The sequence below is a fragment of the Cotesia glomerata genome, linkage group LG6, assembly GCF_020080835.1.
Source record: "Cotesia glomerata isolate CgM1 linkage group LG6, MPM_Cglom_v2.3, whole genome shotgun sequence".
NCBI lineage: Eukaryota > Metazoa > Arthropoda > Insecta > Hymenoptera > Braconidae > Cotesia > Cotesia glomerata.
The window spans coordinates 4,282,809-4,301,240 of NC_058163.1; the positions used below are offsets into that span (position 1 = coordinate 4,282,809).

Below are 18,432 nucleotides of genomic sequence, written 5' to 3' on the forward strand. Positions count from 1 at the left end.
TCTTAAGCTACAATTTTGATTTCTTATTTTTCCTAAAAATTGATATTTCAGGAATTATAGCCATTTTTTACAATCACTAGAGGCCGATTTGATATTTAAAAAAAAAATCTTCTTTTGAAATAACAACAATAACAACAACTTCAATTATTGAATAATTCAGAATTGAAAAAAAAATTTTTAAATTTAACAACCAGTTGTCTTAAAAATAATTTTAATCTCAATCAAGATAATTCATCCCTGCAATATTTATTAGCACGAATTCTTACATAAGAACTTATACTCAACTCTATTTAATTTATCCCAACAAATCTCTAATTTGCATCTTTTTATAATTACAGGTAATCAATAACTTCCGTCCTCCACTTCCGCTGGGCAATCGAGTGCTTCGTGAGTGTGGAAGTTTCTAACTCTGGAACATAAATCTTCGGGAATTTGGGCACCTACTGTAATCATTAGCCATCACGGGGGGTTAGTCATAAAAGAAAATAATCATTATTTAGCCATTAATAAAAAAAAAAAAAAAAAAAAATAATATTTACATATATATACAAATTGTTACAATTATTTTATACATTTTAAATCACCGTGTGACCTTGTTTGCATATTTAATATTTTTGATGGAACTTACCGAGTGATTTTAAATAATTATTATTTGTATACTTTGTACAAGCAAGTGTGCTTACATATTGTAGTATTTTATAGCAAGCTTATCAAAAATCTAAATATATACAAATATAAATATAAATAGTTGTGTAGTATGAATTTATGGTTTGATATCACTGTGATTGATATAGAATTGTTAATAAAAATATTTATGACCATAGCTAAGATGTCTTTATTTATTGCTAAAGTGAGGGACATGTGAGGCTGCTGGATGAAGGTTGCATACGTTTTAATGTTCACCGGGGGTCGCGAAACCGGTTAGTAGGCTCCCTACCTACTCACTTTTATTATATATCTAGTATCCGCGGATTGATGCACTGCCTGGGTCACTACACTCTGACGCCTTTCACCTACCATTTATGATTATTATTATAATTATTTATGAACAATAATTTAAAAAATTTTAAAAATTAATAGTCATATGAAACGGTAAAAATAGAGAATTCAATTTTTTATAAAAAAAAAAGTCTTTTAGATTTTTTTTGTATCTTCAATATTTAAACTACAAGCAGTATTTTAAACTTTTGAAAATTACGGATTTATATAACTTCATTTTTTTACTTTGAATTCAAATTTTGGAGAATAGACAAAAAAGAATGAGAAATAGGGCAAAATTGATAAGAACCTTTCTTTTAAAAAATTCATTTTTCTATAAAAAAAGTCTCTTATATTTTTTTTTATCTTCAGTATTTAAACAGCATTTTAAACTTTTGAAGATTACAAATCTTCATCATTCGTCATCGATAATGATGCACTTGAGCTTAAGGAGAACCTGCTACCCGGCTTCACTGATGTTGACTCAAATCGTTAAAATTTGGAGTGATTTGCAGTGCTTTAAAACTAAACTTAGTCCGACACTCATCTTAAAAATTTCTTGCTTACTTTTATTGCACCTCATTTTTTCTGATTGTAAATAGCTGATTACATTTCTCAAATATTTGATTGTTTTCAGTGTTCCATTAGCGAAATTCAATTATTGTTAAAATATCCATGTAGATCTGTTTATACTCTTACATGTACTTTATACTCTTTTATTTTTGTATTTTTGCCATTCGGCCATTGCCTTGGCATTCAAATTAAATAAATAAAATTACAGATTTCTATAACTTCATTTTTTGAATTTTGAATTCAAATTTTGGATAAAGAATTAGAAACAGAGCAAAATTAATAAGAAACTTTTTTATAGAAAATTAAATTTTCTATAAAAAAAAGTCATTTCATTTTTTTTTATTTTCAATATTTTAGCGAAAATTAGCATTTTAAACTTTTGAAAATTACGGATAAGTTCTATAACTTCATTTTTTGAATTTTAAATTCAAATTTTGGATAAAGAATGAGAAATAGAGCAAAATTTTTATTTGTTGATAATGATTTTTTAAATAACTATTGTTATTATTTAATTATTCATGAATTTATTTATTCATTCATTTTGTAGACTTCTATATTCATAAATCTATAATTCTATTATTCTTAATTGTATAATTCTTAGAAATTGCGACTTACGATTTTAAATTAACGATTAAGAGCTCAAGTGCTAATTGATGATCGTTCGGTTAAAAATAGATTTGGTTATACACGTAATTTAATTATCAGAATGTTTAGTACCTGAAAGGCGTGACCGTTAATTAAATGTAAATATCATCGCGTCGTGACTATTAATCAATAGTGGAAGTTTCTTTATTTAATTTTCATTGGGTTAATTTGTAGAAAGTTTTTAGCTTCATTTTAATTCAATGCTGTTGATTATACTGAAATTCGAATTTTATGAGATTTATGAAAAAGTCATAATTAAGTGTAAGTTCAGTTAATAATTAATTAAAAATAATTATTCCAAATAAACTCCGTAAAATATTCTCGATACAATTTTTATTTCAGGACCTTAACACTTAAAACTTAAGTCTCTTATTAAAAGAAAATTTAGCGATCATGCGCCATCTGTTGGAAAAATTTGGCACTAATATTTTTTAAATTCGGACGCATTAAACCTTATATATAAATAATGTATGAAACTTTACAAAATTTTTTTTTTGGTTCAAGAATTTTTCTCTTGATTCAATTGAATTTTTTTTTCTGTGCATCCAAAATTTTTTTTTTCCCAAATCTAAAAATCTTTTTTTCAACAAAAAATTACTATAAGAAAAATATTGGTTTCTTCAGCAAAGAAATAAAATTTTTAACAAATTAATTTATTTTTTAAAAATATTAATTTTTTTTTTCAAATGCAATTTTTTCTCACTATATAATTTGTGACTTTAACAACTAACAGCAAGTTAAAATTTAACCATCGATAAATAACTAGAATTTTCTTATTACCGACAGCGTAACTGCCATTTTTTTTTAATTATAATTATAATTACTTTAATTACTGCTAAAAAAGTTATTTCAGTTACAAACACTTAATGACACTGTTTATTGCATCATTGATGAAATAATCTTTAATCACTAATCAATTAACTCTTTTTATAGAATATTTTTTTTTTTCAATTAAGTTTTGATGTTTTTTATTATTTTAATAAAAAAAAAATACTAAAAAAAGTAAATTTTTGAATTTAATGAAGAAAAAACTTTTTTAAAAATATTTTTATTTTAAACTTGGTTTGAAAATAATTATAACAATAAAAAAAAAAAATTTTTCTTTTACTAAAAACTTTAATAAAAAAGTAGAAATATAGCTTGTGAGTAATTCATATAAAAAAAAAAAAAAAGTAAATAAATAAAATTGAAATGTGAAGAAAACTATTTTTATAAAAACAAAATATAAAAATATTATCTGGGTTTCTTCTTTTTGTCATTCAACAAAACAGTAAAAGTGGGGCGTATAATTTGTGATTAAAGTCGTATAAATACTGAGCGCAAAATTGGTGCTACATCTAAAGAAATATATTTTGTAATTTGGTAAGTACTGATTCAATAAATTCATTTTAAAATATGTTTGATATTTTTTAAATTAACAAAAGTTTTTAGATTCAGCCTGCAAAAAAAATAATGAAGCTAAAATTTGCAATTATCGCCGTGATGTTTATAATTTCAATAGAATTAGCCGTAGGTCAATTCGAATTTCCAAATTGCAAAGCAACACACGTACAAGTAAAAAAATATGGAATTTAATATTTGAAGCTAATTACTTCACTTGTTTATTTTTTGCTGTTCGAATAATTAGTGTGAGGCGGACAACGAATGCTGCTCAGGTAAATGCGTTGGGTGGGCACACAACAGCGGATCGTGTGGAAATAAAGATACGAGAACGCTATATTTTCAGAAAAGATAAAAATTAATCGTATTTAGTAATTAATGATTACTAACAACCTTGCAGTCATTATGTGACTGCCGTGACTTGTGCACTACAAATAAATAAAATTTTGCTTTATTAAATAATGACTTTTGTTAAATTGCACTGTATTTTTTCAACTATTGACGTTTTTAAAGATATAAGCTCATCCTGATGTTATAGTCATCAAGAGCTTTCATTTGAGTACTCACATGCATTTTTATATATTTTTTATATTTACATATATATAATATATATAAATATATGAAAAATTGATGTGGGTACTCAAATGAAAATTCTCGATAAGTGTAACATCGGGATGAGCTTATATATAAGAAATGACCTTGTATTTTGTGAAATATTGACATTTTTAAAGATATATCTTTAAAAATGTCAATATTTCACAAAATACAAGGTAATTTCTTAATTATTGACATTTTTGAAGATCATCCTGATGTTATACTCATCAAAAGCTTTCATTTGAGTACCCACATGCATTTTGATATATTTTTCATATACACATATATGTAATATATTTATAAATATATGAAAAATTGATGTGGGTACTCAAATAAAAGGTCTCGATGAGTGTAATGTCGGGGTGAGCTTATATCTTTAAAAATGTCAATATTTCACAAAATACAAGGTCATTTCTTAATTATTGACATTTTTGAAGATCATCCTGATGTTATACTCATCAAAAGCTTTCATTTGAGTACCCACATGCATTTTTATATATTTTTTATATTTACATATGTATAATTTATATAAATATATGAAAAATTGATGTGGGTACTCAAATAAAAGGTCTCGATGAGTGTAATGTCGGGGTGAGCTTATATCTTTAAAAATGTCAATAGTTCACAAGACTGAAGACAAAATTTTTTTTGATTCTCTTAATAATATAGATTTATTTAAAAAATAATTTTTTTTTTTAATCAAGTCACTTTTTTTTTATTTAATAAAAAAAAATTTTTAATTTTTTTATGTTAGATTATTAATAAAAAAAAAAATAGAATGAAATTAAATATATTTTATTGACTCTAAAATACAACAATTTAAATTTCCAAAAAATATATATATATAAGCCACAACGGTGTTTTATAAAAAACTCTGCAAAATATCAGAAAAATATTGATTGTATATATATATCTATAATAAATGTAAATAGTTAATTAAATAATATAAGCTTAAAGCTTTTCTCTTCTTGGATAAAATTAAGATCAATATAAGAATTAATCTTAAAGATTAATATTAGTTGCAAGTGCGTGGAAGCCAAGCTTAACTTAAATAAATTTATCATCAGATATATGACTGAGATTCAATTTTTAAGCACTTAAATAAGAATTTATTTTTTTTTTGGAGTTAGTTAGTTGTTTATTGGCCAACGAGGATCTCGTATTCAGGGAACGGAATTTCCGCCCCGGCGTAGGCGATGTAGCAAACATTGTGGGAAGCCTGAACCTTCCCGATGGTGACTGTCCCTTCGTGGTTGACGCGACCGACGAACAAGGGCTCGCCGTCTTCTGTTTCGCCAGCGGGCATTGCGTTTGCGGGAATGTTTCCACCGCTTGTTGCTACCCATTGAGGCTTGCATCCACACAAAACCTGTTAGACAAATTTTTTGATTAAAAATTAATAATTACATGTTTTTTTTTTGTAATTTAGGTTTTAGGATAATAATTTTTTTAGAAACTAGATAGTAAGCATTACTTGAGTAGCTTATATCTCCTAAAATATGAAAGATAGCCCTATAGTATGAAAATATTTTTTGTAAGAAGTTTCCTAAGCTAAAATTTTGGATTCTTTTAATTATTCTAAAACTAATATTTCAGGAGTTATAGCCATTTTTATAATGCCTAATTAATAATTTTCCATTTTTTACTCCAGGGGCATTCTACGCGAAATGGTAAAATGACTAAAATTTTAAAATTTCTCTAATTCATTCTAATTTAGTCCTAATTTATTATTCAAAGTTTATATTTTATTGATTTGTAAAGAAAAATTTTTTTAATCAATAAGAAAATCGATTTTTCTCTCCTAGTAACTTTTCAGCCGTACTAACTTGTATCCGGGTCAAATGTTGTTTTAGTAGTTTTAAAAACAAATTCATTTTATGTTTGTTATTAACTAACATATTTATTATTATAGTTTTAAGAACAAATTTTTTTATGTTCGTTATTAATTAACACCTAAGTTTATCAAGATCATGTTGTCAGCATGCTAAATCCTTTATTTGTGTTTTTTAATTATCCTAAATAATTTATAGTTAAATATATAAACAATAATGTTTCTAATGTTGAAATAATATAAAAGTCTTTTTAATAAACAACTTCATGGACACATTTTGTACTTGTCCCACCAGTCACAATAAAAAAAATTAGGAAAACGGTTGACCCTGAAGGCCATCCCTGCAACTTCCCGCTAATTCCATACTTAGGCGCTTAAAATTGCACCAATGACGTTTTTGAGCTCTTCGAGCTCAAAAATACAATTTATGGGTTATTTTGAGCTCTCCGAGCTCAAAGAGATTGCTTTCCTATCCTTTAAAGCTCTTCGAGCTCAAAAGTCTGATAGAGATTTGATAAGACACTATCTTTTGAATTTTTAAACCACAATAACTTTTGAATAAATAAACCGATTTTTACGCGGTTAGAAGCATTCGACGCAGTTTTTCAAGCCTCACAAAGAATCTCAAATTTTGAATTGATCGCGCTAGGAATTTTGGAGTTATTCCGAAAAAACACTTTTTTCGGTTTTCTTTCGTTCACGATATCTCTCGAATGAATCAACCGATTTTGACCGGACTGGTGGCGATCGACGTGGTTTTTTGAGGTTAAGAGCTGATTAGTTTTTTGAATTGAACCTTTAAGCCGTTTAAAAGTTATTCCAAAAAAACCACATTTGAAAAAAAAATTTTTTTCAGTTTTTTTAAGATTTCTCAAAATCTATTGATCTGAATCGGTCCAAATAGTTTTCAAAATCTAAGTTTGGTCAAGCTCTTTCGAATGGCACCAACCGCGATGAAATCGGTCAAGCCGTTCAAAAGTTATAAGCGGTTCACATACTTTCACACACACACACACACACACACACACACACACACACACACACGCACGTACGCACGCACACACACGCACACGCACGCACGCACACACACACGCACGCACGCACGCACGCACACACACACACACACACACACACACACACACACACACACACACACACACACACACACACACACACACACACATACAGACATAGTGACAACCTCGCGGGGATAGTCAGGGAAGCTTCCTATGACCTTCAAACGTCGAGATCTGATGAAAACTCGATTTTTGCAAAACGGGGTGAAAACAATAACTTCCCGATTCTTGAAAATCTTCGATTTTCTTAGTGGGAAGTTAAAAATTAGAAAAACGGTAGACCCTGAAGGCCATCCGTGCAACTTCCCGTTAATTCCATACCTAGGTGCTTAAAATTGCACTAATGATGTTTTTGAGCTCTCCGAGCTCAAAACTACAATTGATGTGTTATTTTAAGGGGGTAGATGCTAATAGCTGATTAGTTTTTAAAATTGATCAGTGCAGCCGTTTAGTAGTTATTCCAAAAAAGGTTGAAGTTGATCGATAAAGCCGTTTAAAAGTTATTAAAAAAAAAACCACTTTCAAAAAAAATTTTTTTCTTATTTTTTTTTGAGATTTTTCAAAATTTCTCAAAATCTATCGGTCCAAATCGGTTCAAATTCACAGGAAATCTAAGTTTGAGGGAACTCTTCAGAACGCCGTTTAGTAGATTCCGATCGATTTAGTCGTTCAAAAGTTATAAGCGAGTCACATAGTCATACACACACACACATACAGACATCGCCGGGATTGGACGGAATCCCTAATATACAGTCAACGCTCTCTGTATTTGACTCACCCGTACAGGACCATTCTCTGTATTTGACTCGTCCTTGTCCATAAGATGCTGTGTAAAATCGTCAAATACAGAGGAAGAATGTGGTCAAATACAGAGAGGTCCAATATGAGAGCGTCGACTGTAGCCTTGAAAACCATCATAAAGGCAGCACCAACATTATTTCTAGACGCTTACAACGCATGCCTCAAGGAGGGGACTTTTCCTCGTAAGTGGAAACAGCAACGGTTAGTACTTTTACCTAAAGGAAAGAAACCGCCAGAAGAACCGTCATCTTACCGACCACTCTGCATGCTAGATACGGCGGGTAAGATATTTGAGCGTATCATCCATCAGCAAATAGATGCAGTAGTCGACCCACTCCTGGCAGACAACCAGTATGGATTCCGGAAAGGACGATCAACCCTGGACGCGATCAACCTGGTTGTTAATACGGCCAAAGAGGCAATCGCAGGAACTAGATGGAAGGGTGGAATGAAGAAGTACTGCCTGGTGGCTGCCTTGGACATCAAAAATGCTTTCAATTCCGCTAATTGGGACTGCGGACACATTGTGAGGTTTTTGACAAAGGGATGTTGTTAATTAGTTATTCTTATATATTATAAGATAAATTTCACTATAGTATAAGTTTCAGTCACATAATTATAACTTATAATTGGTGGAATTTCAGAGTCAAATGTCCCACTAGTCACTATGGAATGCCCCTATATCAATACTACTTAAGTTACTATAGCTCCTAAAATATTTAAAATAGCTCTATAATAGAAAAAAATTTTTAATAGGAAATTTCCTAAGTCCTAATTACAGTCTCTTATCATTTTTCGATAAAATTAATATTTCATAAGTTATATCCTTTTTTATAGTACCCAGATAATGACTATTTATTTATTTCAAAAACCCCTTCTTAATTAATAACAATAATAATAAAATTACCTGATAATCAGATTTTCCATGTTCTTCACCTCCCCAAGCAACATAACAAACCCCATGGCTGGGTTTAACTTTCCCAGGAATCATCGCGCCTTCATGATTGGCACGACCAACAAACAGCGGCTCTCCATCGTGGCCACCCTCGACAGCGCCAGGCGGCATTGAACCTCCTGCGGCATCGCACCAGCAAATACTTCCAGCTGCTACCAATTCTGCAGGTGCTGAAGGCGACACGTTCGCGTTTGGAGCTAATCATTAAATCCAATAGATTAATCAAATTATTCATTTCTTTCCAAATTTTACACTAAATTTTAAAGAACTAGTTCAACTATTTATTAAATTTCTTTAATAATTAATTAATTAATTAATTATTAATAATTAATCATGCCTATTAATTACTAAAAAATATTAGAGGGTCTAGGTTAACTATTTATCATTCATTAAAATAGCTTTTTATTATCTTATTACGTACACCCATAACCGCCGATACACCTCGCTGAAGAAATCCATTAAAAAATAATTTATTATTAATATTAATGTTACTTTTAAAAATTAATTAAAAATTTTTTAATTCCCAAAAATTTATTTTTATACCTTTACCAAAAAATAAAGAAAAAAATTAAATTGATTTAAGAGAAAAATTCTTGAACTAAGAAAAAAATTTTGAAAATTTTTATTGTAAAAAAAAAGTAAAATTTACTCAAATTAAAAAAAAAAAATTTGAAGAATTTTTCTATTTAAATCAAAGCGATTAATTTTTAATATTAGCCGACGTTCAAAAATTTTTTTTAATTAAATTAGAACTGAAAAAATATTTTTAAAAAATTGCACGTATAATTTTTAAATTTTCTACATGTGCAATTTTTCGGTAATTATTTACGAGTAAGGTCAATCCCATTTTGATTGTAACTAGGTGAAAAATTAACATTTATAAATTTTTTCTTGACTGTTTATTTTTACGGCGCATTTACACGGAAAAAATAAAAAAAGAAAAATTACATTATAAATAGTAATAACTAATAAGCATCGCTTCATATAAAAATTTAAAAAAATTGCAGTTCAAAATAACATTTTTATAAATTCAAATTTTGAATGTTAATTTTCAGAGCTTTCAATGTAGCATTTACATTTGACAATTCAATTTTTACAAAATCTGTAATTATTACTATCTGAAACTGTAAATTTTCCAATTTTTTATATGAAGCGCCACGTTACATTATATAATGTGATTTTTCTCTTTTTCTTTCTTCCGTGTATAGTAAAAAATGTCGTGAAAGGAAAAAATAAAAATTTGGATAGCTTTTTTGCCTTTAAAAGTTGGAAAAAATATTGACTTCCATATTTTAGGATAAAATTTCTATTTTATCTTTTTTTGATAAATTTTTTTTCAATACATAAAAAAATGAACAATTTAAAGAAAAAATTGATGAATTTGATAAAAAAAAAAAAAATAAATTTTCTATGACCAAACATAAGGCAAAATGGCGTTGACCCCACTTGTAAGTAATTACCATTTTGTCTTTTAATTCTTTTATAATTTTTTCGATAAAAAAATTATAAAAATTTTTAAATGTCGGCTAATTTAATTTTCATAATTTTAGTATTTTTTACGAATCTAATTAAATTAATTAACTGACCTTCAATTAACCAATCGCCACTTGCTCCCCATCCGGTGCAAACACCGAAGTGATTAATCATAGCGATCTCATGGTCATTACAGGTCATGAAAGGGGAATGTTCACCTTCCTTTCCAACACTCAGGGCTCCGTTGTTCCATCTGAAATTTTATTAATTATAAATTTTAATTAATTAAAGTAAAAAAAATTTCTTCAATATTTTGAACCGGAAAAAATTGGAATTTTTTTTTAATAAATTTTTTACCAAAAAATACTTTGAAAAATTTAATTGCTCTTTTTAAAAATTGAACGATCATAGGATGAAAATTTGATAAAAATTATTAAATTTAAACGTAAAAAGCGAAAAATAATAAATTATTAATTCAAAAAAATTATTGAATTTTTAAAGTTATATTTTTGCCGAAAAATTAATTTCAAAAAAATTTACTAATTAATTTTTCATTATTAAAATAAAATAATTTTTTTTTAATAACATCTTTGTAAATTACTGTTGTGAAAAATTGAAAGTTTTAATAAAAATTTAATTATAAAATTAACCTGATCCAAAATCCACGGAATTCATTAGCGTCCAAAATTGCAGGAGTTTCAGCTTCGGTAACGTCGGGCTTAGAGCGGTTTTTCCTTATAACCGACTTGCTGTTGCTCCAGCCTCCGATGAAAATCTTAAAAATAAAAAAATAAATATTTTCATCTTGACAACTTCATTAATATATTAATAATCAAATTATAATAATACTATTTACTTTAATTTGATTTAAAGTACATCAAATTATGATTAATTAATAAAATAAAATTACCTCAAACATAGGCTCTCCTTCAAAAGGTCCAGCCGTCAAAGCGACGTGGGCATCGTTAGGCGCTTTTATGCGAAATTGCAGTTGCTGGGAAGAAATTGGGTAGAATTTGTACTCCAATTTGTCTTCTGTACTCAATGCTGTGAATTAAAAAAAAAAACATTAGAAATTTTCTATTTTAAAAAGAAAAAAAAATTTTTGCTAAAATTTTTTTCGACTCAAAAATTTCTTTGAAATCATTTTTTTTAAATAATTAAATTAAAGTTGAAATTTAAAATCCTCATGGTGAAGAGTTAATTAAAAAAAAGAGCTTAGATATTATGGCAGTGATTTCATTTGAAATACATTCGTCAATTATATTAACATTGACACATTTACTCGAGAATTTTCGTTGCGTAATTCAAATTACAGATCGTCTTAATAAATTACTCTAATTTTCACATTGTTACGCTAATTTTTATCGCTTTATATCACTTAGTACTTGGAATTTAACAAAATTTTTAATTTTTTTTTTAAATAAAATTAATTAAAAAAAAAAAATATTATTTTTTATTTATTTCTTTTATTTAATCAAGCGAAAAAATCTTTTTGTAAAATAAAATTTTTACAACAAAAAAAAAATAATTATTAATTTTTTAAATATTTTATTCGAATAATTTTTGACAAATAAATATTTTTTTCGTTCTAAATTTAGGATTTAGCAAATAATGATAATAATAATAATAATAATAATAATAATAATAATAATAATAATAATAATAATAATAATAATAATAAAATGGAGAAATGAATGAAGAGCTAAAAGTAGTAATGAAGGAAAAATTTTTGAGTATTGAGTAAGTGAAGTAAGTGATGTATAACTAAGAAATAACAGTGACATCATCGGCTCAATGTCACTTGATTTTATTATGAACATTTGATCATCATTATTATTGTTATTATTACTACTGTAATTATTATTATCATTACTACTATAATTATTATTGTTATATTTTATCCATGGGTTAATGACAAGGTGACCTACTAAGTACTTATATTCTTTATTGATTTATTTTATAAATCAGGTTTATCTCATTATTTGATAGTTGTTATTCATCCGGCTCGAGGTTAACATATGTCAGAAGAATTTTAATCCGAATTTATAAAGGCGAGTTAAAAATTAAGTTTTACTGTAATTTTAAGAACTCTATTAAGCAATAAGTCGACTATTGATTTTTTTTTATCATTATGAAACAAGGATAATAAAATCCTGACCTAGTTTTAACTTTTACGCGTCTGGTTTTTCTAGTTTTATCGGATATTTGAATTAGTTTTTTTAAGTAATAATAATTTTTTTTTTTATTCAATTGTTATTTTAGAAGTTATAGTTATTTTTATGATAAGTATTGTTTAAGTAACAATATCTTCTAAAATATTGAAAATAGTTATATAGTATAAAAACATTTTTTGTAAAAAATTTTCTAAGCAATAATTTTGTATTCTTATTAGGATTTTTTCCTAAAATTTATATTTTAGGAGTTATAGCCATTTTTTTATTGACTAAATCACGAGTGTTCAGTTATGACTATACCAACACTATTTAAATTGCTGTAAGGTAAAAGCCCCAATATATGATCATGTACCAGTACATGATCACTCCATGTATTTGTATACCTATATTTGTGAATATAGATATACAAATACATGGAGTGATCATATACTGGTACATGATCATAGATTGGGGCTTTTACCTTATATCCTAAAATATAATAGCTACACTGAAAAAAAAAAAAATTAATTTGAATTAAGAGAAAAATTCTTGAACCAAGAAAATAATTTTTAAGAATTTCACTGTCTTGAATCAAGACGAAAAAATCTTTAATTAAGTAAAATTTACTTAAATCAAGAAAAATTTTTTAGTTGAAGAATTTTTCTACTCAAATAAAAAAAATGAAATTCTTCAAAATTATTTATTCGTTTCAAGTAAATTTTTAACTTCCCGCTAAGAAAATTGAAAATTTTCAAAAATCGGGAAGTTATTGGTTTTACCCCGTTTTTCGAAAATCGAGTTTTCATCGGATCTTGACGTTTCGAGGTCCTAGGAAGATTTCCTGACTATTTTCACGATGATGTCCGTACGTCTATATATATATATATATAGACATATATATATATATATATGTGTGTGTGTGTGTGTGTGTGTGTGTGTGTGTGTGTGTGTGTGTGTGTGTGTGTGTGTGTGTGTGTGTGTGTGTGTGTAAACCTCTCGTAACTTTTGAACAGCTTGACCGATTTCATCGCGGTTGGTGTCATTCGAAAGGGCTTCGCAAAACTTAGATTTCCTGTAAGTTGGAACCGATTCAGACCAGTAGATTTTGAGAAATTGCAAAAAAAGTGACAAAAAAAGTTGTTTTTTTTCATTTTTTTAAAATATCTCCGAATTGGCTGAACCGATCAACTTCAAAAACCAATTAGCTCTTAACCTTGAAACCCGCATCGATCGCCACATAGAGCGTCAGAATCGGTTGATGCGTTCGTGAGATATCGTGGTCGAAAAAAATCGAAAAAAGTGTTTTTTTTGTAATAACTTCGAAATTTTTTATCAAATCAATTTTTTTGTTCTAAATTTTTTATAGAGCTCAAAAAACCACATCGATTGCCGCCTACTGCGTGAAAATCGGTTGATTTATTAAAAAGTTACAGCTGTTTGAAAATTAGAAAAATCGCGTTTCATCGAATTTTGATAAGACTTTTGAGCTCGAAGAGCTCAAAAGCATAGCAAAGCTATCTGTTTGAGCTCGGAGAGCTCAAAATACCACATAAATTGTATTTTTGATCTCGAAGAGCTCAAAAATGTCATAAGTGCAATTTTAAGTGCCTAGGTATGGAATTAGCGGGAAGTTGCAGGGATGGCCTTCAGGGTCAACCGTTTTTCTAATTTTTTTTTCTATGTACAATTTTGGATTCTTATGATTTTTTTCTAAGATTGATATTTTAGAGTGTCTAAATAACATATGTTTTTTTTTTACTACTTCAGCAATAGATAAGTTACTTTATCTCCTAAAATATTGAAGATAGCTGCATAGTATGAAGATATCTTTTATAGAAAATTTCCTAATCTACAATTTTTTATTTTTATAATATTCCCCAAAAATGGATATTTTAGGAGTTATAGCCATTTTTAAATAATAAATTTTTTATTTTTCACTACATTAGCACTAATTAAGTTACTTTATCTCCTAAAATATTGAAGATAGCCCTGTAGTATAATAAAATTTTGTGAAGGAAATTTTCTAAGCTACAATTTTTGATTCTTATAATTTTTTCCTAAAACTGTTCCTAAAATATTTTAGGAGCTATAAAGTCATTTTTACAGTGTCTAGATAATAAACTTTTAATTTTTTGCTATTTCATTACTAATTAAGATGCTATATCTCCTGAAATATTGAAGATAGTCTTATAGTATGAAAACATTTTCGGTAAGAAATTTTCCAAGCTATAATTGAAATGACATCTGAGATAAAAACTATGAATTATAAGAAGAAACTAATACATAAAAAACTGAAAGAATGGATAAAAATAGATAATTAGTTAAAAAACGTGATATCAATATAATGTTTAGAATAATATTATTTATAAATATCATATAAACTATAAAATTATAAAAACTATTTTAAATAAGGTAAAACCTTGCTCCGTCAAACTTGGTAGGCTGAAACTCTTAAAGCTTGCACTGTATTATGTTTTACTATATTTACTATTTACTCTATTAATTTATTATCGATAAGAAAAATTATATAATTTAAAATGTACTCGTTCTATGCACAGGTGCTATTCGCACCTCTATAGAAATTTTTTTGTAACGAGAAATAAATAAATATAATTTGGTATTTTTATGATTTTTTTCTAAAATTGATATTTTAGAAATTATAGTTATTTTTACAATAATTAGATGATGATTTTTTATCTTTTACTATATATGACTACTTGTTTACAGTCACTATATCTCCTAAAATATTAAAACTAGCCATATAATATAAAACTATTTTCTGTAGGAAATTTTCTAATCAAAAATTGTGATCTCTTATAATTTTTCCCAAAAGTTAATATCTCAAGACCTACAGTTACTTTTATAAAGTAACTAAATAATAATTTGTCATTAAATTAAAAAATTTTCTTTTTAAATAACACTAACAATAATGTTAATACCTTTTAATTAAAAAAATCTCAAGATAAAATAACTAAAATTACATTAATTAAAATTCAACAATTGTCATTGCCAGCAATAACAGTACTAGTAATGAGAAGCGGATATAAAATTCTTTCCGCTAGCTTCTAATGCGGACTTTTTTAACTCTTTAGAATGTCGATGACCTCATAGCAATTGAAATTTTTTTTTTACTATCAAAATATCTAATTAAAAAAACAAACCATCTCTTCCTACTAAATTGTGCGTACTTAAATATTAATAAAATTAAAAAAAAAAAAAAAATACTTAGAAAATTTATAAAAAAAATTAAATTTTCAAATTTAATTCTTTTTTATTCTACAAAAAAATTTATAATAATTAATTTAAAATGAACCGAGTAAATACAGTCAAGGTTTAACTTAAGAATTTATAATTCTGTAAATATCTATCCAGCTATTTATCTATTTATATACATGACTAATTCTTAGACGCCAATACCGATACTGATAAAATAATCCCGAAAAAATTAAAAAAAAAAATGATAAAATTTATTCTTTAATTATTTAATTAAATGAATGCAATAAATTTGAGATTATTTAACCGGTAAATTTTTATAAGTGTGAGTAAATGCGTAGATGTGATTTAATGTGTATTTACGCGACATAATATTCTCTATCCGGCTAAACCGCGCCCGAAGTTATTAAATGTTGATTTATTTAATTTTTTAAATTTAAAATAAAAAGTAAATTAATTTATTGAATTTTTGTGAATAAAAGTAATTGCTCATTTAAGTACTTACAAATAGCCATGATTGCCGGTAAATATATATATAGTACGCAGTAATCACTGTAAGAATAATCGCGTCGCACCGTTACGGGTTCTGATTTCTGAATGTGCTTTGCAGAATTGCGTCTTGATTAAGTCACCGGGAGAAGTTGGGCATGCGCAAGAACGATTTTGCTGCGCAGGCGCGAATATTTAAATTGCGCATTTTTGGGAGAATTTTTGCGCATGTGCGCAAGACTGAGAATTGATCTAGTGCGGTAGTTTTTGTCTGTTTGAAAGTCGTAAATAAAGAGTTTCAAAACAATTACGATTATAAGAGGGGTTAAAAAAAAACAAAAATGTTTTTTTATAGTTTTTTTGTTTAAACTTTAGTCTTGTCTAATGTTTAGCTCAAAAAAAATATTTTTAAGGGTCGCTCGAGATTTTTAAAAATAATTTTTTATTTCGAATTCTGATAAATTAAATAATTATTTAATTTTTCAGCAAGAGATGGTGGATTGAAATTATTTAGATTTTTTTTTTAATTTTCAAAATTATCAAAATTTATTCTTTTATACTTTTTTTTTATGTTACAAAATATTTTAATTGTAAAAATTTTAATATTATGACTATTAAAAATTGAAGATTTTTAAATTATTTGATATCTTAGGAGTAAAATTTAACAAAAATTTCATTTTCATTTTTATTTTAAAAAAATTAAAGGGAGTTCTTAATTTTTTTTTTATTGATGAATAATATTTATTTGTCAGCATCAGCTATTTTAGAATATTTTTAACATTCGATTACAGAAATTTTATTATTTTAACAATAAAAAATAAACTCACATAAATACAAATATAGATTTTTACATGCAAGATAAATTAACGCATTGCTCTATTCAGTCTCATACTTTTCAAACTTAATTAATTAATTCAAAGACAAACTATCACAGGATTTTACATAAATTTTAAGGGCACACTTAAAACTATCAAGTGTTTTTTTTTTCTTTTTATATGTTCGGGTATTTTGTTATACCATTGAAAATCTTGGTATGTTATTGACTTTTTAGCAGTGTGTGTTTTTATATGATTAATATGTAGTTCGGCGCTATTTCTTGTGCGATAATTATGTCTGTCACCAGCTATAATAATATATTGAATAATAATAATAAAATCACGAAATTCGTAATTAAAAATAAAAAATTAATTAAACCTTTTCCTAATTTTAACATAAAAAATTTGTAATATTAAAAAAAAAAATTAAAATATTTTTATTTAATTCTTACAAGTACCTTTTATTGATAAATTATTTCTGTAATAATTTATTTATCAAGAAATTTATAATTTTTGCCTTGTAAATTAATTTCAGCAATATTAAAGTAATTAATTTTATTTAAAACCGAAATGATTTTTATCAAAATTTGTTTAAAAATATAATGTATATTTCAATTTTAAACTTGAGATAAATAGTTCAAAATCTTTGTGAGTAACTTCGAATTTGAAACTTTTTTTAGCTAAATAAAAATTTATATTAGTCCAAAATCTCCCTTCCGATTTGATGACATTAAAGTTACCATTTTAATTTTTTTTAACAAACAAATTTGTTACGAAAAATTATTTTTAAAGAATTGCATTTCTAATTCTTAAAAATTTCTACTTCATTTTTTTTTTCTAAATTTCTTTGCTATTATCTGTGACCAAAATTCTTAAAATTATTAAGGACGTTCATGCGGTACGCTAGAGTCAAATGAGTACTAATTTTTTTTTTATTTACCTGAAATATTTTTTAGGAATCTATTTTAAAAAATCAGTAAATATAAATTAGTCGTTGATTTTACGTCCATCTTTATTGTTTATTAAATTTAACAAATCGTCATTTCTATCCACGTAATTAGCTGTATTCAGGTGGTCGTTTTTAGTACGGTAAAAAATCAACTAAAATAATTTTAATTATACCAAGTAAAATAATAAACAATTAATTTAAACGTTCGTCAACACTATCTTTTGATGCGTTTATAAAAACTGCATAAATCAGTTAATTTTTTCAAATAATAAATATTATAATTTTAAATTAAAAAAAAACGCTGATCTGCCATAAGATTGTATGATAAAAAATCTAATTTTTAATCGTTAAAAAATTTTTTAAATAATCGATAACAAATTTTCAATTTTTTCGGAAAGATTACAATCTAAACTTTTTAAAACTAAAAAATATAATTTTATATTTACTATTAATTCTTACGCATAAACGTCCTTAAATATCTAATAAATTATTTTTCATCCCCAT

The 18,432-nt window shown here is 26.4% G+C and overlaps 2 protein-coding genes across 6 annotated transcripts in view; one reads left to right on the forward strand and one right to left on the reverse strand.

Annotated features, from left to right (window-relative positions):
* LOC123267603 (carbonic anhydrase 2) overlaps window positions 1-538 on the forward strand; it is a 34,050-nt gene extending 33,512 nt beyond the window's left edge. For all 4 annotated transcript variants that reach the window (XM_044732321.1, XM_044732322.1, XM_044732324.1 and 1 more), the window contains one exon: window positions 339-538. In XM_044732321.1, coding sequence (XP_044588256.1) covers window positions 339-407 — 69 coding nt within the window. In that variant the 3' untranslated portion in view covers window positions 408-538. The remainder of the gene's footprint in view (window positions 1-338) is intronic.
* Window positions 539-5,282: 4,744 nt separating this feature from the next.
* Window positions 5,283-16,306, reverse strand: LOC123267602. 2 transcript variants are annotated; one of them, XM_044732319.1, is made up of 7 exons: window positions 16,181-16,306; window positions 11,217-11,353; window positions 10,957-11,081; window positions 10,420-10,559; window positions 9,255-9,278; window positions 8,786-9,030; window positions 5,283-5,539 (listed from the first exon to the last, which is right to left on the reverse strand). In XM_044732319.1, the coding sequence occupies exons 1-7, from the start codon at window positions 16,188-16,190 to the stop codon at window positions 5,309-5,311; spliced, it is 912 nt and encodes a 303-aa protein (XP_044588254.1). In that variant the 5' UTR covers window positions 16,191-16,306; the 3' UTR covers window positions 5,283-5,308. The 2 variants fall into 2 exon arrangements, with proteins under 2 accessions (XP_044588254.1, XP_044588255.1); XM_044732320.1 differs by lacking the exon at window positions 9,255-9,278.
* Between the last annotated feature and the right edge of the window lie 2,126 nt (window positions 16,307-18,432).

What these genes read in the sequence shown, in the direction of transcription:
- LOC123267602 (XM_044732319.1), bottom strand. An exon ending in AAGGAGAGCCTATGTTTGAG is followed by an intron (nt 11,082 to 11,216) that starts GTAATTTTATTT and finishes TTTATTTTTAAG; the next exon opens with ATTTTCATCGGAGGCTGGAG. An exon ending in ATGGAAAATCTGATTATCAG is followed by an intron (nt 5,540 to 8,785) that starts GTAATTTTATTA and finishes TTTGTCTAACAG; the next exon opens with GTTTTGTGTGGATGCAAGCC.